At 32.2% G+C, this 25,484-nt stretch overlaps 2 protein-coding genes across 3 annotated transcripts in view; one reads left to right on the forward strand and one right to left on the reverse strand.

The window, feature by feature from the left end:
* Positions 1-761: 761 nt before the first annotated feature.
* LOC148598971 (sialin-like) lies at positions 762-21,881 on the forward strand. Its single transcript, XM_088560195.1, has 10 exons — positions 762-932; positions 5,350-5,537; positions 6,611-6,841; positions 7,834-8,017; positions 8,981-9,102; positions 12,547-12,696; positions 14,537-14,669; positions 15,552-15,707; positions 17,336-17,421; positions 18,275-21,881. The coding sequence occupies exons 1-10, from the start codon at positions 833-835 to the stop codon at positions 18,485-18,487; spliced, it is 1,563 nt and encodes a 520-aa protein (XP_088416321.1). The 5' UTR covers positions 762-832; the 3' UTR covers positions 18,488-21,881.
* Positions 21,882-22,316: 435 nt separating this feature from the next.
* Positions 22,317-25,484, reverse strand: part of LOC148598972 (uncharacterized) — a 29,025-nt gene continuing 25,857 nt past the window's right edge. For both annotated transcript variants that reach the window (XM_088560194.1, XM_088560192.1), the window contains 2 exons: positions 25,195-25,406; positions 22,317-24,548 (listed from right to left, as the gene is read on the reverse strand). In XM_088560194.1, coding sequence (XP_088416320.1) covers positions 24,536-24,548; positions 25,195-25,406 — 225 coding nt within the window. In that variant the 3' untranslated portion in view covers positions 22,317-24,535. The remainder of the gene's footprint in view (positions 24,549-25,194; positions 25,407-25,484) is intronic.

Consider the following 25,484-nt stretch of genomic DNA (forward strand, 5'->3'; position numbering starts at 1 on the left):
TTGTACATACATGTAGCTTGAACTTAACTCAACCTCTAATTTTAACTCTTTAACTGGAGAGCATTGTTTCACAAAATCATATCTCCTCCACCGAGGATTGAAGTGACAAGCCAGTGAAAAACCGATTCGGTTTAACATTACTTCTTTAGCCAAGTCAATTATAACTGGTTATTGGATATTTCACAACCTACTACAACACAAGTAGGCCGCCCTGTCACACTTTCCTCACCTCAAGAGTCTTTCTACTACGATCGACTCTTAACAAGTATTTAATTAGCTATAGCTATATAAACCCCGCGGTTTATTTAGTTGGGCGCCAAATGTAATTTCACGTACAAAAATCCTCGGGGTTGGCACTCCAGTAGGTCCCACTTGGATTCTGTAACCCCACCCTAATAATATATTTTGCTTTAAAAAAATAATTTGTCATAAAGAAAAGACCTTATCCCAGGTATATATGTGTGGAGTACTGTCCCTTGACACACTAGGACATAACACTAGACTTTGAAAATAAGACAGTTTCTAACTGCTAACATTTTAATTTTAATAAAATGAACAATTCACAATAATGATCAAATTCTAAACAATAACAGTTAAAACATACTTAAGATGTTTTCAAAATTTATATCGAACTGTTTAGAAACAAGAAAGAAAAAAAATGTCTTAAAATACATGCAGGTCTCGATATACTGTCTCGATGTAAAACATTTAAAATTCCCGCCAAATTTACTTGTACTTGCTTGTCATGTGATACGTATTTATCTCCCTTTTTGTTTACATCTGATGATGGAGTAGATGAGCTCCTACTTTTTGACTTCTGAAGATCTGTATAATGTCATTTCTTTCAGAAGAGACTCCGGTCATATATTCGAAACAACCAGTAAACGGGGACTACACGAAAAATGAGGGTGGCAAATTGAAGCCTCCTCCAGGTAAAAGTAACGAGTAACTTACATTTACAACCATACCTCGATTTCATCTCTTTCGAGATTCGATGGTCAAAAAAAAAAAAATATCTCCAGCGCCGAATTCCAAAAGTGATTAGACCTCAAGGTACATATACATTGTACTTTTTAATATGTGCCATGTTTGTTTCTTTCTTAGACTTAGACCAGGGGACTTTATATCACAGGGACTGGTCACTTCTAATCAATTCTATATATGCAAAAATAACTGTGCCTCCCCGATCTTTATACTGGTTAAACTTTAAAAGCCTATAGGGTTTACATTTGACATATGCATACTGGGGGAGAAAAATTATTCAGGATTTTAGTTATATGAGTTTTAAAAATGAAAAATTGATAATGACAAAGTTATGGTGAAAATACTGAGAAAGGGTGTGTTCTCAAAACACTAAAATATAATAAAATTGTCATAATTTATCTGTAAAAATCAGTACTTACTTATTATTTATCAATAATTGCCACATGAAAAATTAATGAAACTGGCCAACTTCTGTTAATTAAGTATTTCAAACTCATTATAATGTAATAAAAATGATATCATTTTAAAGATGTTTTTTTTATATTTTAATTTGTAATAAATTCATATGGTTAAACTAAAAGAAAAACACAACAATTAACAGCTTACTGGGGCATGGTTTAGGAAAATGAAAATTTTGATATCTCTTCCTCAAGACATAGGTACATTCATTTAGTTATCATTTTATTGTTCAAAATACCCTTATTACAAATACAAATAAATAAAATAGTTTTTTAAACACATTCAATGACAAATCATATTTTATGAACCATTAAAAAAGTGTAAAAAGACCTAAATTTGAAATGGAAAATATTTATATTCCTCTTATTTTAAATTAATAAAAAAAAAAGATGTTGCCATTTTCCAATCTTCTACCTTTAATTTTGGACATCACTCATCAAAATCCATCAAGTGGTTTTGACAGACACTCTTAGTAAAGTTATCGTATTTTCAACAGAGAAATTTACGAAGAATTGGATAATAAACAGCCATATAGCAAGGGCAGTGTTCTATATAGATTATTTCAAGTGACATCTCCCTCTAACATACACTCACTGCTTAGAGCAAGTCAAGCACATGTTACAAACATAAAACATAACATTACAGAAACATTAAACAGGTACGTACATGTACATATTCTTTACATACATGTGCAAATGAATGAAAAGAGCATTCAAACTATCTATACATGACAGTCTGGGATAACACATGAAGCCTGGACAAAAATCTGTAAAAAGTATGTTATGTAATTGATACATGTAGTTATACATGTAAATATTTTAACCCTAGTGAATGTTTAAATAAATAATGTTTGTGACCATATAATAAAAATGAAAAAATAATCTGCACAGTGTACATGTAAGTAAATGAAAAAATAAATTTTGTAGCACACTGAAATAAATGATTGTTGGAAAAAAGGATCTACATAACTTCACTAAGCTCATATGTACATGTAGAGTAAATATATATGGGTATACTGTTATGTATCAGTTGAGATTAGTATGCCATTCCAATGTATACTAATGACTTATGAGAGGTTTGGTTAATTTGGCAGTTACAACATGTATGTACACTGCAATATAAGGGCATTCATGTAAATACACGATATGAGCATTCGTTTAAATACACTATAGAAGCATCAATTTTGTACATTCATTATTTACTTTATTCAGCTTTTATTTGTATATTTTTTGCTGTTATTAATTTTTGTATTTTCATTAATTCTGTTTGTATTTTTCTTTCTTCATTATTTTTAATACATATTATCATTTTTCACTTTTAGCTCACCTGGCCAAAGGCCAAGTGAGCTTATGCCATCACTTGCCGTCCGTCGTCATCATCATCGTGGACAAATTTTAAAAAATCTTTTCCTCTGAAACCACTGGACTGACAGGTATTAAACATGGCATGATTGTTCTTTAGGGTGTTCTGCACAAAATGACCCTTGGGATTTTTGATCCATGAAAAAAACATGGCCACTGTTACAAAAAATAGAACATAGGGGTCAAATGGCAGTTTTTTGCAAATAACTCAAAAACCGTTACCTTTAGCAAATTTCTGGCATGGGATATAGTTCAGCATCATGAAACCTATGCCAAAATAGTCAAAACAATTGGTCTACTGATGTAGGAGTTACTGCCCCTGAAACAGTTTTTTTTTGTATCTTTACATTTGAAACTTTGAAAATCTTCTCAAAATCCATTACACAGAATTCAATGAAAGTTGGCATATATCTTAGGGTATCCCACACAAATTGACAGATGGGATTGTTGATTCATGAAAAAACATGGCCGCCATTACAAAAAATGGAACATAGGGGTCAGATTGCAGTTTTTTGCAAATAACTCAAAACCGTTGACTTTAGCAAACAACTTTGAAAATTTTCTTCTCTAAAACCATTTAAGATCATTGAATGAAAATAAGCATAATAGTTCTTTAGTGTATTTTGCTCAAAAACAGTCATTTTTAATCTGTGAATAGATATGGCTGCCTATACGAAAAATGAAACTTAGTGGAAATAAGACAGGTTTTTGAAAAAAAATTCAAAATTGTTGCCCTTAGCAAAATTCTGGTTCAGGTCATGGAAATGCTATGAAAAGCATTTCCTGCATTTGACAATTTAGTTGACTTTAACTTAGTCTGTCTCATTCCTAAGTTTTTCAAATAAGCAAATGGTTAAGCAGGTGAACATTCAGGCTCTCTTGAGCCTCTAGTTAGTCTATCAGGTGTTTAAAAGCATGCTAAAAGGGTATGCATGTTTATTGTGTATTTAGAAGCATAGTGGGAGTATTCATTTATCAAACATTTTAATTCTCTTGGGTGTTTCTAGAGGACACTTACCCCATCTGTGCACAGTGTGAGTGTTCATTTATCATTGATGGAAATTTTTAGCTATAACATATTTTTCCAGTGTGATGGATGCATTTTTCAACAAACCGTCGGTATTCCAATGGAAACAAATTTTGCTCCTCTACTTAATGACCTATTCATTCACTCTTATTAGGCTGATTTTATCGCTGATCTGATCTGAAAGAAAGAACATTGTGTAGCTAGATTCTTTAATCTAAGTTTCCGCTATATAGATGACATATTATTGTTAAACAATCCTAGTTTTGGGGATTTGATAAATCTACCCCAAAGAACTTGAAAGAAAGGATACTGCAGACATTGTGAAGTCAGCCTCATATCTTGAACTACACTTAGATCCATGGTAAGGGAAAACTATCGACCAAACTTTATGACAAACGTGAAGACATTTCATTCAGAATTGTCAACTTTCCTTTCATCAGTGGCAAACATCCCTTCAGCACCTGCGTGTGGAGTTTTCATATCACAACTCATATGTTATGCCAGAGCATGCAGACTTTTTGTATCGCGCTAGACTTCTTACATTTAGGCTTTGGAACAGGGTAATGTTGCTACAAGATTGAAGTCATCACTACTGAAGTTTTATGGTCATCATCATGAACTCATGGAGTGTTGTGGTATATCCAACTGCACCATAAAAACGGATTTGTTCAACGTGTCATAGTTTTCCTTTCCTCATTTGTATGCCCCAGAGTTGACTTTATATGAGCAACTTAGCAGGTGTTTCTAAAAAAACAGAGAACACTTACCCTACCGGTGCACCTGGTCCATGCTCGCAGTTTTTAGTGGAGTCAGAGTTGCTCATTTACTTTTGTTATATCGTATGTATGATTTTCGTTACTTTATGTTCATTGTTGTGTTTGTCTGTATTTCAAGTCTGGTCTTTGTCCCTGGATAACATTCTATTGATTTTCTCTATAATCTTGGTTCCCTTGGTTACCTTTTTTAAACATATTTATGATTGGAGGGTTTGTTTAATCACATAATAGAAGTGTTTATCATGTATTTGGTGAGTGTTTTACGGGCATCTAGATGTTGTGTGAGCAAGAAACATACATTTTGTACATATAGTAGTATTTCATGATGTACAAGAAGTTTATACTGGAGGATGAAATCTCTTGTTATAAGGCCAAGGAAAAAATATGTCTGTTTATTATTATATTATAAAAATATAGAGTAGGCATCTAAAATGTAGGCAAAATCATTTCATTTATCAAAATTATTTCTTATATTTAAGACACTTATGGAAAGATTTCTTAACTTTAAATGTGGTCTTTTATAGAATGTTAGTTTAGGGGCATTTCATTAAAAACAAAATACCAGTAAGATGTGCATGGGTAGACATAAAAAATAGTCAGGGTAGATATGTAAGGTGACCATAAACAGACAATTGGCCTAATATATATTGAAATATGTCTCATTGCTTTTTACATCAGTTGCTCTCCTATGTAATTGAATATTTGAGTGACATTGTATAATATGCTGCATATCTTTTGACAGGAGAATGTTTAGGAACAAGACATTTTTTAGCCTTTATGGCTTTCCTTGGCTTTGTCAATGTATATTGCTTACGAGTCAATCTAAGTGTTGCCTTAGTTGCCATGGTGAATGATACTGGTACTGAAAAGAATGTGACAGAGGAAACCTGTACTGGTCCTGAATCAGGAAAAAATTCAACCAGTAAACCTGTAGGTTTTACACTATTATGCAATGTAAATGATTGACTTTCAATAGTTGTAGGAATAGCTGTCCCCCTCTCCATATACAATGTACTTTAATGCATAATTTAGTTAAGAATGTACCAAACCCAATTGAAATTAGTCATGAGTTTTTGTCTGTAAATCAGAATAAATAATTGATATTGGACATTGAATTCAGAGGTTTTACGCCCAAAGAACAAGGCAACAATTTTTTTTGCAATATGCAACTTTAAGGTAAACACACTTAAAATAATACTATTGTTTCAAAATTGTTTGATGGTCTGGAACTTTTACTCAAGATCTTTACTGAAACAGAAATATTGTCCTTTTTCCTACAGGTATGTTTTTAAGTAAAACAAAATGTAATGTAATCACCCCCAGAATGTAATCTCATCCTTCCTTTTTGTGGTAAGGAGACTTTATTGGGCATTACACAATTTTATAGCGCCATGGCATCCAAAGTTCAGGTGTAGCATGTAATAGTCAGGGACATTTTGTTTTAGCCTTGTCAATCTGTCTGTCCATCATGTGGGATTGAGAAACGCAATCATCAATTCAAGTGAAATTTTCAGAAAGTGTGTATAGTTATGGTGGGAACCTTCTTTTAATGTTTTTTTTTGTATTCGAGTTTATAATTGAAATTTGTATGTAAAAAGATCTTTTTTCAGATTTCACACAAATACATGTACTCAAAAGTGCTTTCAACAAATTATAATTATTTCTAATTTTTATAACGTTTATATTCATTGGAATCTGCCTTTAATGTTTTGCTCACCTTACCATGTCAGGTATTGCAATCACGTAGCGTCCGCCATTCTCATCTCTTGTTGTCGACATCACTTACAATTTTTACAACATCTTCTCTTTTGAAACAACTGAATTGATTTTGATAAAACATGACATGATTGTTATTTGGTGTATCCAGCACAAAATGGCCATTTTGATTTTTGATCCATCAAAAAACATTACTGTGGTCATTGTGTTTCTATTTCAAAATAGTTCCTTTTAACTTAACACTGTTTCTAAGGAAGAAGTGACAAAAGGTTTTACTTTTTTTGTAGGGAGAATTCAACTGGGACCAGGACACACAGGGAATAATACTTGGGTCATTCTTCTATGGGTACATATGTACTCAAATTCTTGGTGGAAAACTAGCTGAGATTTTTGGAGGGAAGAAGATGTTTGGATTTGGAGTTCTATGTACAGCTGTTTTGACTCTGTTGACCCCACTGGCAGCCAGGGCTGGCCTTGGCTTTTTCATAGCTCTAAGAGTAGTTGAGGGTATTGGGGAGGTGTGTTATATATGATATCACTTTAAGTATAGGTTCCTTAAGCATAATGCTGGATGTTAAAAGTCCATATTTTGGTCTAATATCTTGCAATGCAGGTTTACATGTATATCAATACTGGGGAATAACAGTAATTTTTATTATGGTCTGTTTCCCTTTCTGACTTGTACTGAGACTGAATAAAGAACATGAAACAAGGAAAACAGACAGTAAAGCAGTATGATGAATTTATTTAGTACATTTTGTTTTAAAGATCTGGCAAATCAGATTATTGATAATGCTCATTTGTACATTTCACACTTATTACAGTCTGAGACATTCATTTTTGTCTGACTTTCAGAAGAAATCTTACATGTCTTTTTGAAATGTGCTCCTAATTTGTTCATTTGCAATGCATTTGGTTATTTTTATTTGCAATAAGTATGTGAAATATCTTTTTGGAAATAGATATCCGATACTGAGTAAATCAAAAGGTAAACAAATTGCATGAATGGTAGTAAGAGTGTGGTAACATATTTATTTAATGGTGGTAATTTACCAGAGACTGTCTATTGAAAGCAATATATTCTGTTATAAGAGTTCAGCACTGTATTTCTACATTTGATAAATTTGACAAAAAAAAATAGGACCATCTCTTATCTATTATTCCTCCTATACCACTGAATGGAATTTGATAAACTTTTTTTACAGAATCTTTCGGGAATGTTTCACTTATCTACAATTTTAATCTGAATCCATTAGGGGTTCCACATAGCATAACCTGGACTTTGTCATTTATGAATATGAGGCCAGGGAGGATCCATCTTTCATCCGATACTCTTTTTCTACCACTGAATTACCCACAGCAGGAGATATTGAACTTTACTCGGAATTCCGAATGAATTACATGTATTTCAGAAATCTAAATGTAAAATTGAATGAATCTTCCACAGTATCTTTATTACATGTTCCCATGAAATTGATGGTTTTACTTAAAATGTGCACCTTTATTTCAGGGAGTAACCTTTCCAGCTATGCATGCAATGTGGGGACACTGGGCCCCTGTATGGGAAAGAAGTAAACTTGCTGGATTTAGTTATGCTGGGGCACAGTTGGGAACAGTAATAGCCATGCCAATATGTGGCATACTAGCTGATTCTAATTTCTTAGGAGGATGGCCTTCTGTGTTTTATGTTTTTGGTAAGTATGAGCACTGTAGGTTAAAGTTAGCACAAGAATATGGGGATTGTAAAATGGTAATTTATTCTGACTTTTTTATTATTGGTTAAAAATGTGACTGATGGCAGTAATAAAACTCTCATTATGGAACTTTAACCATTGATGCAGAATTTTCTTAAAATCACCAAAAAAGTTAAATACTGTATTTGCTGAAATGACAAAAGTGGTGGAATGGGGTACCCCTGGCATGCCACATGCTGTGGTGACAGACCATAATACAAAAAACCTGATTGCAAACTATAGTGGTGCAACGTGTTTGGAAAGATGCCACGTTTCTGGCATGTCAAAGATCCCTGCTGTGGTATTCAATAGAAGTAGGAAACTTTGCTGGAGGCTTAATTCTTAGACCCTTCCCCCTCGCCCTCTTTCCAGTGGCAATAGAAATTTGTTGACTCTATTATCCTTTTGTCTCATCCCATTTTTCATTTCATCATAATTTTATGTTCATTGGCCTGATTATAGCTTAATTAATATTGGTTGGGCGTTAAACAACAATCAATCAATCAATCAATCAATCGATTAATTGAATAATTCGGATACATTTATTTTAAAAGTTCATATAAGATTCTGAACAGTCTGAAAGTGGGTTTTTTTATGCTCCCACATTGATATTGTCACAGAAGGGGGGGATTGTTGATATGGGTAGGCTCCCTCCAAGAGACTTTACACCTATGTGAATAAAGACTACCGGGCAGTCGAGACAAAATGATCAAACTATAATCGTAAAATGTATATGGTGTTAGGTGTTGGTTGCTGTTCATGATAAAAATTGAGCACTGATCAACTGTGAAATTCTCTTTTTTACTTCTTGAGCCATAATTAATTTCAGTAATAGAAAGATCACACATCCTTGAATTATGAAACTCTGTTTATCACAGTTGATTTGAATTAACCTATATAATAAATATTCTATATTTTGTGTAGGTGTGATTGGATGTGTATGGTTTGTTGCCTGGATGTTACTGGTACACGATTATCCTTCAGAGCACCCCAGAATATCTAAAGCTGAGAGAGACTTCATTGAAAAATCAATAGGAGTAAAAGAGGTACATAAGGGGGTTATATATAACAGTGAAAAATATAAACTGTTTGAATATTACCTGATAAATGTCTTAGATAGTTAACCATACAAGAAACATCTACATTCTCCTTGAGTCTCAAGGGGATTACAAGATTGCTCCATTCGAGATAGTTAAATTTTATATTTCAACCCACAAGCTTCAGGGGTTGGGATAAATCTAAATTTTAACTATCTAGAGTGGAGAAATCTTGTTATCCCTGAAAGCATTGGAGGAGAATCTTTTTCTCCCATGAATTCAAAGCAAACTCAAAAAATGTAAAATGGCAGAATTTTTATCAACACCCAATGATTTAAAGGATGTGTGCATTTTTTATCCTTGGCTAAGAATTGGAGAAAAAGAAATCTAAACTCTTTTTATTTCATAGTTTTATTTAATCTAAGTTAATATCTATTGCTATCAATTGGCATCCGTAGTTGTTGTCATCCATGGTTGTTAACAATTTTTCGAAACTTTTCTCCTCTGACATTACTTGGCCAATTAGAACTAAACTCAGTTTGAATGTTGCTTTGGGTTTTCTGCATAGAATTGTGGTGAGGATATTTGATCTGTGAAAAAAAATGGATGTTGTTACTGAAAAAAGAACAAAGGGTTAAACAGAAGTTTTTCACATATTTCTCCAAAGCCATTTGGTTAATCTGAATTCTGATGGAATAAAAGTGTTTAGTATGATGAGATCTATTGGTAGTCAAATTTTCCTTTTAATCTTTGAAGCCATGCTGGAGTTATTGCCCTTTTTCAACAATTTTTTGCTCATTTTAATATATTTTCTTTCAGAAATCTTCTCCCCTGACATTATTTGACCAATTTTAACAAAATATAGTGTGAATGTTCTATAGGGTATTCTGCATAGATCCAATGTGGGGATTTTTGATCCGTTGAAAAACATGGCCACTGTTACTAAAAATAGAACATAAGTGTTGGACAGAAGGGGGGGCAGAATTTTTACATTTAAACAAACAGGACCAGAACTTAAAGGGTACTATATTGTTTTCACCCTGTCTGTCTATCTGTCCATACATAATGTAAATCTCCCTATATTCCAAGCTACTAGCAATAGTAAGTAATCAGTACAGTTCCTATGCTGTCCAATCAATTGTCTGTTGGCCAAAATTTTCACAGCTTTATATAAGATGAGTTATAGTTGTTGATTTTGGCCCTTTGGTGTGAGGGTTTCCTCGTCATTCTTTGTATACCCATTGGTGGCCTTGAGCAGACATTTTTCATCCTGATTGGGTTGTTATTTCTTTGACATATTAACCAGATCTGTTCTTGTTAAATTGTATTTCAATATGACCCCAAAATTTTGCGGTCAAATATTAATATGGTGCTGTTGTCATGTATGCTTTTGCCATTGTATTCCGAGTATACACTTGTTTTTCATGCCATAACTTGAGTATATGTTGGTTGATCTTTATAAGATTTTATAAAGAGATTTCAAAACACAAAAGGAAGGTTGGTACTGATTCTAATGGTTATGGCTTCAAACTGTTTCAGAATTTGGGGTCAAAACAGGGCCTTAAACAAGCATTTCAGGGAATTTAACTATATAACTCCAATAAAAGCACAGGAATGTCTATAATATTGTTCCTCAATATTCCATAACACAATGGTCAGACATACATGGATTAATTGTTTGGCTAAAGAACTTTTGAGAAATTGGGGAGGCAGAAACATACATTTTCCTGATGTCCTGGAGACTCCAGACAATAACTTGACTATAAGTGCATGAATCTTTTAAAAGTTGTATTATTATACAAGGTGCCATACCACAAAAGAAGACTGGGATTGATGTTTGGGGTTGTGACTTGAGCCAAGTAAGAATAATTGGTCATGAAGGGGCCAAAAATATGTGTTTTTTTTTCTTTTTTCTTAGTGAAAGCTTGTCTATTTCTGGTTTGATTCTGAATATTTTTCTTAGATTCCTCATGAAAATCCTTGCCTGCATTTTTCAATTATATATCAGATATCTTGTTCAGTTTTCAAATAATAAGGGCCAAAGATGGCCATGCCCTAAAAAATTATCTTTTTTTTTTCATTTTTTGTGGTGATTTTGAAAATTATATTTAATAGATTGCTCATAAAAATAATCAGATTTCAGATATATCTAACAATTTTTTTAGTTATAAGAGTTTAAGGGGACCATGCCTAAAAAAATGGACTTTTATATTTTTGGTGCAATTTGAAAATTATTTTTTATGGGATTCCATTAGAAATCCAAGCCAAAGTACAAGAGCTTTAAGACGTATGCATACCTTATCATTCATTGTTTTTGAGATAATGAGGTACAATGTGATACATGAAGGTACCCTGAAGCCAACCTTTATACTGAACTTGAATATCAAAATATTGTGCATTATTGTGTCCATAATGAATTGTAAGTTCCTATGTTTAGTGTGTCATAAACAAATATTGTATTCACACTTGCCTTTGTTGAACAGAGTTCAACTGTCTGCAGTCATAACATGCTGTGCCCAGAGAATCTTTTTATTTTTTCTGTTTTCCTTTCTTACAGACCTTATCCTCCTAGTAATAAGGTAATAGAATTTTGACGGTATCTTTGGTACCATGCCACCAGTACTTCCTTCATTTCCCCCTGTGTTACATGTATGACAGTATATAACATAGAAATTGATATGTAAATGACCTCCCTGAAATCACCATAGTGACTATGGACTTTTGTGACATTTACTAGTACACTCCTTGAGACGTTGACATTTCCCATTTTAGCGTTCATGCTGCGTTTATTGTGCGTTTACACATCATTTTGTGTTCGTTTAAATGCACGATAGAAGCGTTCGTTTATCATGTGTTTAAATGCATGCTGGGAGCATTCGTTTATTGTGCATTTAAACGCACGATAGGAGTGTTCATTTATTGTGCGTTTGGTGAGCATTTAGCATGTGTTTTGGTATTGTGTGTGCGGGAAACCTAAACGTCTCAAGGAGTGTAGTAGATTTGTTATCAGAGATATCTGAACAAGCAATAAACTGTTTTCATTTATTCCTAAAATCTTAATAGAGAAAGGTTCCATTTGTTAATTTCGAAGGAAGAATGTACTTAGTAGAAGTATTTGTATTTGCAATTAAAGTGATTTTTTTCTGTTGTTTTTATAGTAAGATGCATAACAGTAAGTAATACAATTTTAATGGTTTTTTTTGTGAAACTTGCTATCGCTTTTCTGCATGTTCTGGAAAAAAATGAAAGATACACTACTTTTTACTAGTATAATATTAACTTTTTTTTCACTACTTGTTGCAAATGCAGAAATTAATAACTAATTGTCCTAACTAAGTGTGCATACATCAATATTTCACACTGAAGTTATTTTGACCTATTTCCATAGAAACATGTATATTATTTGAATAACACTGATGGCTCATCATTATTAATTGTTTTCTTTCATTTCAGAATTTACCAACACCATGGCTCGCCATTCTGACCTCACCAGCTGTATGGGCAACCAGTGCTGCCCACTTTGCTAACAACTGGGGTTTTTATACAATGCTGACTTGCCTGCCTACATATATGAAAGACATTCTTAGATTTGATATTAAATCTGTAAGTATAAACTCTGCCCTGAAAATTCAAAGTGTTGTAGTTTGCTTACCAAAACTCCAAGAGAGGTATACTATTTTATCAGTGCAATGTTCTGTCTGTGCTTCTATCTGTAAGAAATTTCTCTGACAGTTCTCAGTTCTTAGTAAATGTGCCAACTTTTATCAGTTTTGTCGAAATTTTATATGGGTATACAACAAAGTGGAATATTTGTTTTTTCTTATATTCATAAGAATGTAATCCAGGGACAAAGACCAGACATGGAAAACAGACATACACAACAAAGAACATAAAGTAACTAAAATCATACAAACAAAGTAACAAAAGCAAATGAGCAACTCGGACTCCACTAAAAAACTGGGAGCATGGACTAGGTGCATCAGTAAGGTAAGCGTCCTCTGCTTTTCTAGAAACACCTGCTTAGTTGCTCATAAAAAGTCACGTCCGGAGTAGACAAACAAGGAAAGGAAAACTATGACCCGTTGAATAAATCAGTTTTCATGGTGCAGATGGATACACCATAATGATCCATGAGTTTATGATGACGACCATAAAACTTCTGTAGTGATGATTCAATTTTGTAGCAAGAGTAATCAAGGGAACCAAACTTAACCCTGTTGCAGAAGCCTATTTGTCAGAGTTCTAGAGTGATACAAAAAGCCTGCATAGTTTCGGCAAGCTCTGGCATAACGTATGAATTGTGATATGAACAGAAAGTTGACAATTTTGAATGAAAAGTCATCACTTTGTCGTAAAGTTTGGTCAGTAGTTTACCTTTCCCTTCGATTTCTAAGTGTAGGTCAAGATATGAGGCTGACTTCAAATTGTCTGTAGTATCCTTTATCTCAAGTTCTTTGGAGTAGATGCAATGTATCAAATCTCCAAAATTAGGATTGTTTAAAGATAATACGTCATCTATATAGCAGAAACTGAGATTAAAGGATCTAGCCAAACAATATTTTTTCTTTTGGATCAGATCAGCAATAAGAAAGGAGCACAATTTGTTCCCATTTTAATGCCGACCGTTTGTTGAAAGAAACATCCACCACACTGGAAAAATCTGTTTTTTCTGCTTAAATACTATTGAAATTCTTATACTTGAACCATGAATAGGTCAAATAAATTGAACATTTAATTATTATTTCACTACTATATAAAGAACATTTATATTAAAAGTACACATCTTTGTGGTACATTCAGAGATTTTTGAAAGGTTTGACAAAAAATTGTTTAGGAAGAAAAGTTAAAAAATGTGTTTAATATATTTTTTTGTGTTAAGATTAAAATATTAAATAACAGATTTGGATGATTATATCTCGAATTATGATAAAGTCTGGGTATTATTTATTCAAAATATATAAAATTTTAACAAACCGTTTTAATTCCTTAAGTTGGAAGCCCAGTTAGGTAAGCTTATGTATAGGATTCTGATTTCTTACCATCTTTAATGTGATTCCTGATTTTGTCCTGATTTTTTCATTGATCTCTGCTTTTATTCTATCACCAGGATGGTTTATTATCAGCGCTATGATTTTGTCCTGATTTTTCATTGATCACTACTTTTATTCTATCACCAGGATGGTTTACTATCATCAGTACAATTTTGTCGTGATTTTTTATTCTGCTTTTATTCTGTCACCAGGATGGTTTACTATCATCAGTACGATTTTGTCGTGATTTTTTATTCTGCTTTTATTCTGTCACCAGGATGGTTTACTATCATCAGTACGATTTTGTCGTGATTTTTTATTCTGCTTTTATTCTGTCACCAGGACGGTTTACTATCAGCGCTACGATTTTGTTCTGAATTTTTCATTGATCTCTACTTTTATTCTATCACCAGGATGGTTTACTATCAGCACTGCCATACCTGGTCTGTTGGATATGTCAGAATACTTCATGTCAGCTGGCTGATTTTATACGAAGTAGAGGTTATCTGTCAACACTCAATACAAGGAGAGTTATTAATTCATTTGGTAAGTACAATTCAACTTATACATTTCAGTGCTCATCACTTATCATTAATGACTGATCACTGATTCGCTCGTTGTCAGTCTTCATGACCCAATTAATCAGCTTTAACTAAGTTTGATCATATACTGTACCATAGGGTTACTCAATGAATATTGTCCAATACTGGTCCAAGCAGATGTCATATTACATGAATATGCAAGTGCAGTATGAAACTTTGTGAGGGCTAATATTCATGCAAAAATCCTCTGATTATATAGTGATATTTTTCATGTGTCCCTGAAAGTATTATTTTTTGCTGAGGTATGGGTTTTACAAACTGTTCAAATATTGCACTATTTCTAATAAAGCAACATTAGCACCAGTGCACTATGACTTTTTTTTCCTTTGACAGTACATTATTTTAATGATTATGAATTAAGAATATTTAATAGTTTCTTTTTATTCTCTTAACTGAAACATGAACAATTAATTTGATTTTTCACTCGTTCCTGTGAACTAGCTAAAAAATTAAACAATATCCTGTTTACCATTTTATTTTGTTTATCGAATGACAAATGTGCAATATGAAAATCGACATTTGAAATTGTCTCTGTATTTTACCCAGATTAGATAAAGAGTGAGAATTAGAGTAAAATCAATGTATTGCACACTATTTCTAAATGGATTAAATAGAAGAATGAAGCTGTTGGTTATCTTTGTTCACATTGATAATTTTTTATGAAATTTTCAATATACCATTAAAAATAAGTATAAAGATTTTTTTTACAGGAAAGTGCACATGTGCTGTCTCAACCCATGGGTGACTATAACATTTACTATATATTAGGTTTGTTTTTTTCAGGACTTTTAGCCCCAGCTATATATTAGGTTTGTTTTTTTTTCAGGACTTTTAGCCCCAGCTATATTACTGTCTTGTATAGGATTGGTAGGATGTAATTACATTGTTGTCGTGGTGATGGTGACTTTTGGAGTTGGTCTTGGGGGATTCTGTATGGGAGGATTCAATATAAATCATCTTGATCTAGCTCCAAATTTCTCAGGTAAACTTTGACCTTTTTAGTCATTTTTAAGTATTTATGAATATCAAACAGGAGTTGTTACATGCTTGTCAGAAATCCAGATGTTATAGAACATGTTGGTTTATAAAATAGCATAACTATATTTTACTGAAGTTACAAAAGGCATTTTGCTGGATTTTGTTGATGTTTTAACATGACCAATTTATGCACAAATTAAAAACAGAAGTCTTTCAGACATTTTTTTAGTTTGGAATTGTGATCCTTTAATTTCTGTTAAAAAATGTTTAGAACTTGAAGCTTTCTCCCTAATATATGAATATAGTCAGTGAGACACAGACCATTTTCATCTTGAGGGTGGCCTGTGAATTTATGTTGACTAAGAAATTTTTCAGCAGCTAATGAAATTATGGCCCTTGGACTTGGAAAAATTTCAGTGAATTTAAAATTTTCTGCACTTTTTTTTTCACATGGGACATTGGAATGCTGTTCTTTTATTCATTCAGATTTCAGGCACCTCTTACAGTTTCTGTGCTACAAAGGTCAAAGAGGCCACAACTTCTCATTTTTTGGTCCTATTTTGAAATTGATTTTGTTGGATACCTTATGAAAATGCCAGCCTGTGTTTTCATCCTTCCACATTTTCCGCACATTTTTTGTAATGCTTTTATCAAATAAGTGTGTTTTTGGTATGTGGCCGTATTATGAAGATTAAGTTTGACTTTTGTTACGGTTGAATGATTTTTACGGAAGTTATGGTCCTTGGACATAGAAAATTTTAGTGAATTTACAGTTTGCAGCACTTTTTTTTATAATGCTTTTACCAATTTATTTTATATTTTGTATGTAGTCTTTCTATGGGAAGTTATAGACTATGTTCGACTTTTATTATGGTTGAATGAATTTTACTGAAGTTACAGCCCTTGGACTTAGAAAATATCAGTGAATTTAGTTTTCCACTTTTTTTTTTATAATGCTTTTACCAATTAATTTCATATTTTGTATGTAGTCTTACTATGAGAAGTTACAGATAAAGTTATACTTTGGTTATGGTTGATTGATATTTATGTAAGTTATGGCCCTGGATGTAGAAAAATTCCAGTGAATTTAAAATTTTCTGCACTTTTTTTTTCATGGGGACATTAGAAGACTTCTTCTAGAAGTTCTTTTATTCATTCAGATTTCAGGTACCTCTGACAGTTTTTGTGCTATAAAGGTCAAAGAGGCCACAACTTCTCATTTTTTGGTTTGGTCCTATTTTGAATTTATTTTTATTGCATTCCTTATGCCAGCCTGCAATTTTCAATGAGATTTCAAAGGGGCGGGGGCAAACCCCAGAAATTGACTTTTTATTTTTTGGTCTGATTTTGAAAATTTTTAATTGAATTTTAATGTTTTGTTCTGTATTGTGTCCAAACCAGTTGTTATTTACATAGTCAATTGTAAGTCCCTATGTGTAATTGTGTCAAAAACTAATGTTGTGTCCACACTTGCCCAAACTGTTCAGGGTTTTACCACTGCGGTGGTATCATGCTGCACTCGGTGAAGCTTTACATCTGAGTTAATAATTGACTCTACATTTTAAAGTTTGATCTTATAAAAAAAACAATGATTTGTACCCTTTAAAAACAACAGTAATTGAATGCTTTCAGGGACATTAATGGGTATTACAAATATGGTAGCTACAGTTCCAGGATTTCTCGGACCTTATGTTGTTGGTGTTCTTACCAATGACAAGGTAGGCACAACAATACAGAAATATATCAATAGTAACATTTACTGTGCATATCATTGAAACACTTGTGTTATAGTATAATTGGCTTTACACATGATATTTCAAATTTCAATGAAAGGCATTTCTAGCTTTATTTATAAGCCATGCACACAATTATCGGAGTACTTTTATTGATCGCTGTTTATTGCATTTCTAAAAGGGAAGTAAATCTGAAGGAATCTGTGTTTGCTAGCACAGACTCTTTGATTAAAATGAATTAGAATAAAAGAACATGTCAAATATAATAATAAGAATTGAATGTTTAAATTTTTATGTTTCTTTCGCATTTTAAAGCATTGCGTGGTTCACATATTTGTCTCAAATAATTGAAACTTGTTACTAAACTTACCTTTTATTCCATGTAAATATCAAAGATGCTATATTAATTTGATGTTAAACTTTTGTAGTTTTATTTTTTTTTCTCACATACTTTTTCTTTAAATTTTTTAAGGTGGAGAAATAACCATGATATATTTGAACACAAATTTGATAATGATTTTATTTTTACGTTCCAACAATAATTAAAATGTTGCAAAAATACTTTTACTGTGGTCAGCATAAATTATTTATACTGCATGAGTAACCTTGAAACATTCAATTTAATCTTCTATTGATGCATGTCAATTCAGCTTTGTGTGATGTTTAGTTTTTCCTTTATTTATTCTGATGGTACAACAACTAGTACATGTACATTTGATGTACTACAGAACCTACAGTATTTTATAGGATTTATTGGTCTCTTACCAGTTTGCTAATTCATTTCCTTTGTCCATTTCAGGAGTTATTTAATTCATTTTATTTATTTGTTTGTTTTTAGGAGACCAGGGGCCAATGGCAGATTGTGTTTTACATTTCTGCAGCTGTTTATGTTACTGGTGCCTTGATTTTCGTACTGTTTGCCAGGGGAACTGAACAGTCATGGAATCGACCTAATGGTGGACTGTCGTTTAGAAATAATAAACGAAGTGTTCCATATGGCTCTTTGTCGGAGGATGAGCCACACCACGAGAATATCATTGTTAATCGATAGTATTCATGATTACTTAGTACCAATGAGTGCCAAATGATAAATTAACTTGTTCCAAGCCTACATGTTTAAACCCAGAGATTATTGTTTTATATATGAAAGAAGAAATGTATAGCTTCCATTTTATCAATATTTGATGAAAGTTGATTTTTGTGTTTGTTTCAATGATAATTGTAATTGTGATAACCAATTTTAATGCAATTCAACTAATAATGCAATGTAGAAGACAATTTGCTCCTGCTGCAATTAATTCTCAGTTTAGCTGTTTGATTAACTGAACTACACGCTATGTTAATGCCCTATCATAGACCAGGACCAATTCTGATGAAACCACGGAGTCACATGATGCAACTTACACACCCTTTACTGTGTATCAGTTATTTTTAGGTCTTCTATAAAGCAATTATTTATGGTGCTTCAACAAAATATTTCAAGATAAACAAAGATACCTCTGCTATATTGTCAGTCTTCATACCCAAAAATGTTTAAATTGTTTAAATTAAAATTGGATGTAAATTTAACAACTAATTTTTTTTTATCATTTGTTTTTCATGTTTTTGGACTTGATTTGATTATAAAATGGATTAGTGTTTTTGTGTTGTTGCCCTTACTTGCACTGCTTTACTTAATTTCAAAGGGCATTTATTAATATGATATGTCTTGTATAGTCATTTATTTATTTTGGTGCTTTCAAGATCAACATTAATACCTCTGCTAGTGAGTCTTCTTACACAGAAGTTTAAATTGTGATCAAGAAAGTGAAACCATAAAAAATGGACATAAATATGAAAAAAACTTATTTTTTCAACCATTTCTTTTGTTCTTGTGGTGGTTACTGGTACTCCTTTACTTAATTTCAAAGGGCATTTATAAACTTGATATATCTTAAAATGGCTGTTGTTTCTTTAATATGCTTTAGGATCAATATTTATAACTCTGTTAGTCTTCATACACAGACGTTTAAATTATGATCAGTAAGTGAAACAATCAAAAAATGAATGTAAATATAAGAACTAATTTTTTTTACATCATTTGGTTTTTTTTCTTGTGACTGTCACTGGTAATGCTTTACTTAATTTCAAAGAGCATTTATAAATCAGATAGGTTGTTCCTTGTTTATACATTGCTGGGCGTTTTGCAATGAGATTTGCTTAATTATATCTGTAATGTGGTATTGTTTTTGATAAAATCATGAAAATTGTGAACACAAACTGTTATTAAATATATTGTCCAACCATTCTTCTACTGTTGATACAATGATACACGTCCCTCTTTAAACTTTCCACATGGATATAATTACCATGTATTGTGTCCATCATTCTGTCCATTCATTACAATATATAAACTTCTAGAGTCATCATCATTCAATAATTTTGGAAACAATTTGGAAAAAAAAATGTCTCTTGGTCAAAGAGTCTTGTTTTAAATGCAATTATAAGCAGCAGATGTCTTTATCTTTAGTAGATTCCTGACAGATGATATTTCCAGAAGGAACTTACCTCAAGAGCTCGAAGTTCTGCTTGATACAAATCTTTTATTTAGGAAATTGTCAGCAGTATCTTAAAGATCACTTATGTAATTAAAACTAGACCTACCAATTGTTCAGCTCAGTACGTGCTTGAAAGATCTAACTAATCCATTCATTGTAAGAGGTTGCTATTTAAACATTCTTCTATAAATATGAAATATACAAAGTAATGTTGATTTCAGCAGAATACTATTTGTAGTTAATGGGTAGGACTAATTTGAACATTAATTTGTAATTAATTTTTATCCAGATGATATATTAAGATCATAACAAAGGATTGTATTCAAATTTTACCTTAATTGTTTAGTACTATAATATAAAATTCGCTTTGTATTTCATGCACAATCCCGTTTTTAAGTCTCCAGTGATGCTGCTTTAAATAATTCACCTTTTTAGGTTTTCGGATGATAAATGGATGAAAGATTTTTTTTCAAATTGCCAGAATCTGATATGGTTTTATAAGTTAAACTTTTGTATTAATATTGAAATATTGGACCAGTGAATTGCATATATATCTTACTGCCCGATAATCTTGTCCTTTTTAACATATTCTTAAAAACGTAGATTATATATATTTATCTTAAAGTTTGCCTGGCTTCTCCACTGAACCAAAAAATCGAACTGATGAATAATTAATGTGATATGTTCTTACACAGGTTTGATAACACTTGTATGGGTATATAATTGGACAGCAATTTGTTTTTCTTGTTTACTAAAATGAGGAAGATATATGATATGTTTAATAAGCTATTTAGAAACCAGGCAGTTCCTTTGATGTATGTGGCAGATGGTAAAATTTATCACACAGAAAGTTTTGTTACGATGTAATATTTATATCATATGTATTTCAAATAATACCAAGATTTTTTAAATCAACAATGGTTGGATCGGAAACGATTCTAAAATTTCCTAGGAAAGCACAAAATAAAAGTGGTTATCTCCCTTTTTCAATGAATTCAAATGCTTCAAATGTAATTTATTTCTCGTTAACCGTTGTAATTAATCAAAAACAAACATTTAACATTGAGAAAAGATGAAATGGATTAACATTTTTTTTAACTTTGTCATGTGCCACCTACTGCCTGGTTTTTACAAAGGCATCCTCTAAAATTGTCTTAACACATAGTGAAAATATATTGATTTTATATCATTCCTTGATAGCTGTTTACATTTGTTTTTTGGTTGTGAGCTCTACTGCCTATAGTTTGTTTCTGTTTCTTTTAATTTATCTTCTTATGTTTTTTTTAATATATTAAATTCAAGCAAATTTACCCAAACTCATACTCAATTAAGATGGTTGGTTTATGCATCTAGTTTTTAATATCATAGTGACAGTAGCAACCTCACGCATTATACTTTTAATGCCCTAGAGAATGTTCATCAATTGAAATATTGTTTGAGAAGAAAAGCACAGGTTTTCCTCTGTAGTCTTCTCATCTCTGTTGGATAATTAGACTTAACATTTATTGATTTCATAGATATTGATATTTGCTTTAAAAGTACATCAAAATGACAATACAAAAATATACTGTACTCGTAAATAGTTCAAAATTAAAGCTTGAATGGTTTGTATTGCATCTTTTATATGGGAGGGTGACTGCGAGAACGGAAAATTCGACAAATTATAGAATTTATTTAGACCTTTTGAGAATCCGGTATTAAAGTGAAAAAAATATTAATTTTTAGTCTGTTTGCAGTGGATTTGTATGTTGTTTGCATCTATTACTACTATATGCGTCATAAATTGAACTAGATGTAGGAGTAAATTATTAAGTTACAATAATACGCATTGGTGCAATATTTAAAAAAAATGATTGTGATATGAATTATCTTTTTATATTGATATGATAAAATATATTTAACCCTAGATTTAAAGTGCATTATTTTATTTATCACATTTCGTTTTTTTGTTTTTGTTTTTTTTTTTTTTGTTTTTTGTTTTTTGTTTTTTTTTTTTTAAGTTTCCATTTAAACAATGCATTTCTGGCACACCCATATTTTGTGATAAATTATACAAAACAGTACTTGCAAAGGCTATATCGCCTTGTAATTAAGTAAGATAAAGATCATGTTCATTTATTGTTTACACTGCCATGATTGTCCATGGCATAGACTGATACGAGTATATAAAAAATTATGTTTGACAGCATATTGCAATACCCAAACTGAATTTTTCTGTGTTGCTGAGATTATTTTCTGCCACATCCCAGTTTTAATCATATCGGACCAAGAAGGATTTGTGTTTCTTACTACTTAACTATCTATCGAACTACATGTATATCATAGGAAGATGAAAATAGCGAAATGTGGCAAATTATTTTTAAATTCCCCGAAATGAGAACTAAAACTAATTATCCTTGATGATAATATAATTGCTTAGCTAACACGACGAGACGTTCTTATTATTATAAGAAAATTTTAATAATAAAAATCATTTATTAACCAAGAAAAGCTTTTGTTCATGGAATAATTATTTTTAAACTCCGAAGTATTTGAATTAATATTCTTTCCGTTAGGTTTTATCTTGTGTGCGTGTGTGGCATGTCGGATTTATGCAACAACACAAATATATCCGACAGAGTCGATGGAATTTATCAAATCGCGATCAACGAGTGCATTTGGTTTGAAAAGGAATATATTTTACATATCTTATTTTAAAAAGAAGAAAAACACACAGACACACAAAGGGCGAATCAATAAAGATAGGACGAACAATATAATGTTTTATTTTATGTTCACAAAATATACACAATAAATATCAAGGATGTGAAGATTTGTACTCTTGCAACAAACTCACTACATGCATGATTGTCACAGCATCACGCTCAATACGACACCCTTTTGTTATACGAAATGTGCATGTAATTTAAGACAATTTAAACAAAGATATGTGTCAATTAAGTTATAAACCAATTTGCAATTCGAATTTGAACATTATAAACTGACGTGTTTCATCCCATTGGGGTTGTTGTCTCTGACATATTCACCATAGCCATTCTCGTTACACTTTATATATATATATATATATATATATATATATATATTATATAATCAAGAATCCCTTTTTTTTCCTTCCGCGGGACTCGAACTCGTACCGCTGTGACATCTATGGGAACACCGCCTGCACGAATTCCAGCGACCTAGACCACTCGGCCAGCTAGGCTATATAAAAATATAGCTTTCGCTGGCCGGGTCATTCCTCCTCGTAGGATTAATTTAGGGCTGTAACTTAGTACACGATGTATCATGTGTATGGTAGTATGGGACAGTTCATCTAGGGCTTATTATGTAGGATAGAGGATCGAATCTGTAATGATGACTTCAATCTTGTAGCAACATAACCCTGTTCCAGAAACCTATTTGTTAGACTTCTAGCGCGATACAAAAAGTCTGCGTAGTTTCGGCAAGCTCTGGCATAACGTATGAGTTGTGATATGAACACTCCATACGCAGGAGCCGAAGGGATGTTGCCCCAGATGAAAGGGAAGTTGACAATTCTGAATGAAAAGTCATCACGTTTGTCGTAAAGTTTGGTCAATAGTTTTCCTTTACCATCGTTTTCCAAGTGTAGGTCAAGATATGAGGCTCACTTCACAGTGTCTGTAGTATCCTTTATCTCAAGTTCTTTTGGGTAGATGCGATGTATCAAATCCCCAAAATTAGGATTGTTTAAAGATAATACGTCATCTATATAGTGGAAACTGAGACTGAAGGATCTAGCCAAACGATATCCTTTCTTTCTGATCAAATATGCTATAAAGTCAGCCTCATAAGAGTGAAGAAATAGGTCAGCAAGTAAAGGAGCACAATGAAAACTGATTTATTCAACGGGTCATAGCTTTCATTCCTCGTTCGTCTACCCCGGACTTGACTTTTTATGAGCAACTCGGCGGGTGTTTCTAGAAAAGCAGAGAACACTTACCCTATTGGTGAACCTGGTCCATGCTCCCAGTTTTTAGTTGAATCCGATTTGCTCATTTACTTTTGTTACTTTGTATGTAAGATTTTAGTTACTTTATGTTCTTCGTTGTGTATGTCTGGTCTTTGTCCCTGGATTACATTCTTTTGATTACCGCTATAACCTTGGTTCCCTTGATTACTTTTTAGGCACAATTTCTTAATAACATTAAGAACTTTTTAATGTAAGCAGTTCCAAATGTATCCTAGAGCGACTGTAAACTGTTTAGTGTTTAAATATCTCTACCTAGCTAGGCACCTTAAAGCTTGCAAGACATTGTACATATGTCTTTTACCTAGCACCATATATATATTTTGAATATTGGGTCCAACATGAGATTACATGAGGTCTATACAAAGACGCTTAACACTAATAATACAAAGTTCATAGTGATAATATTTCGGTGATAAGAGATTGAATGGTTGAAATCAATCGCACTTAAATAATTATCTCAAGGCATTATCAGATCAGTAACTAGTCATCTGTCTCTTTTCTGTAAATGTTTTGTAGAGATTACACATATACTTGTAATCAATGCAACCACTCATTTCATTTTAACATCAAGTTACGATACAATGCTGAAATGTCAAAAATGATTAAGATATAATTTCGTGTTTCCGTTTATATGACATTAACAAACACACGTTTCTATTTACCCTTGGTTTTATAATCAATCCGTATTTCAAGACATTTAGAACATTAAAAATGTACAGAATGCCATATGTGTTTGATTTGTAGATCATATAAACATAAAACATGACTGACCTATACGGAGTGTAACTTTCACATCGTTATATTCTTAGTTGTGTGTTATCACTCTGTTGTCTACCACATTTTCCTTGTAAACATAGATGAAAATGTGTGACCAATTGATTTGTTGCCAATTATCTTTCAATCTATCTTTCAAACAAAATATAAAACAAGTAAAACGAGCAATCACATTACTATATTAAATTGTTAAAAATCTAATTGAAATGTAAAAAATGCTTGTTTCAAATATTTTCTAAAGTAACACTAAATGATTGCTACTCGCTAATGAATTGAAACGCTTCAGTTTGCCTTTAAGGAATGATTTTTACTCCTTTCTAATACGCCATAATATGCTTTTAGTGTTTTCAAAGCTTTGACAGTGACTACTAACCATAAACTAACATGCGCAGGAAGGCTGATTATATTATTGGGAAAATTCTTTTTAAATTTCGTTGCAATAATTGAATTACTTACCATCCATTTCTGGTATCACAAAACGAGTCCTTTTCACCAAGAATCCTTAATAAATATTCGCCGTCATGCTCCCGCACTTTTACATAAGGCACTATTACGTAGCTACCCTCTTCCAGGTCAAATCTAGCAGTAATCTCCCTTTGTTCATCACGTGATTCATGATGACCAACACACTTGTACTTAGAAAAGTCTTTACACTCTGGCTGTTTGCACTTAATGAGGGAAGGTGAGAAGCATTAGATCAATTTATATAATCACAGAAAAAACACAAACAGCTATTGAAATAGTCC

The sequence above is a fragment of the Perna viridis genome, chromosome 14, assembly GCF_037379345.1.
Source record: "Perna viridis isolate PV_CMFRI_1.1 ecotype Kerala chromosome 14, ASM3737934v1, whole genome shotgun sequence".
NCBI lineage: Eukaryota > Metazoa > Mollusca > Bivalvia > Mytilida > Mytilidae > Perna > Perna viridis.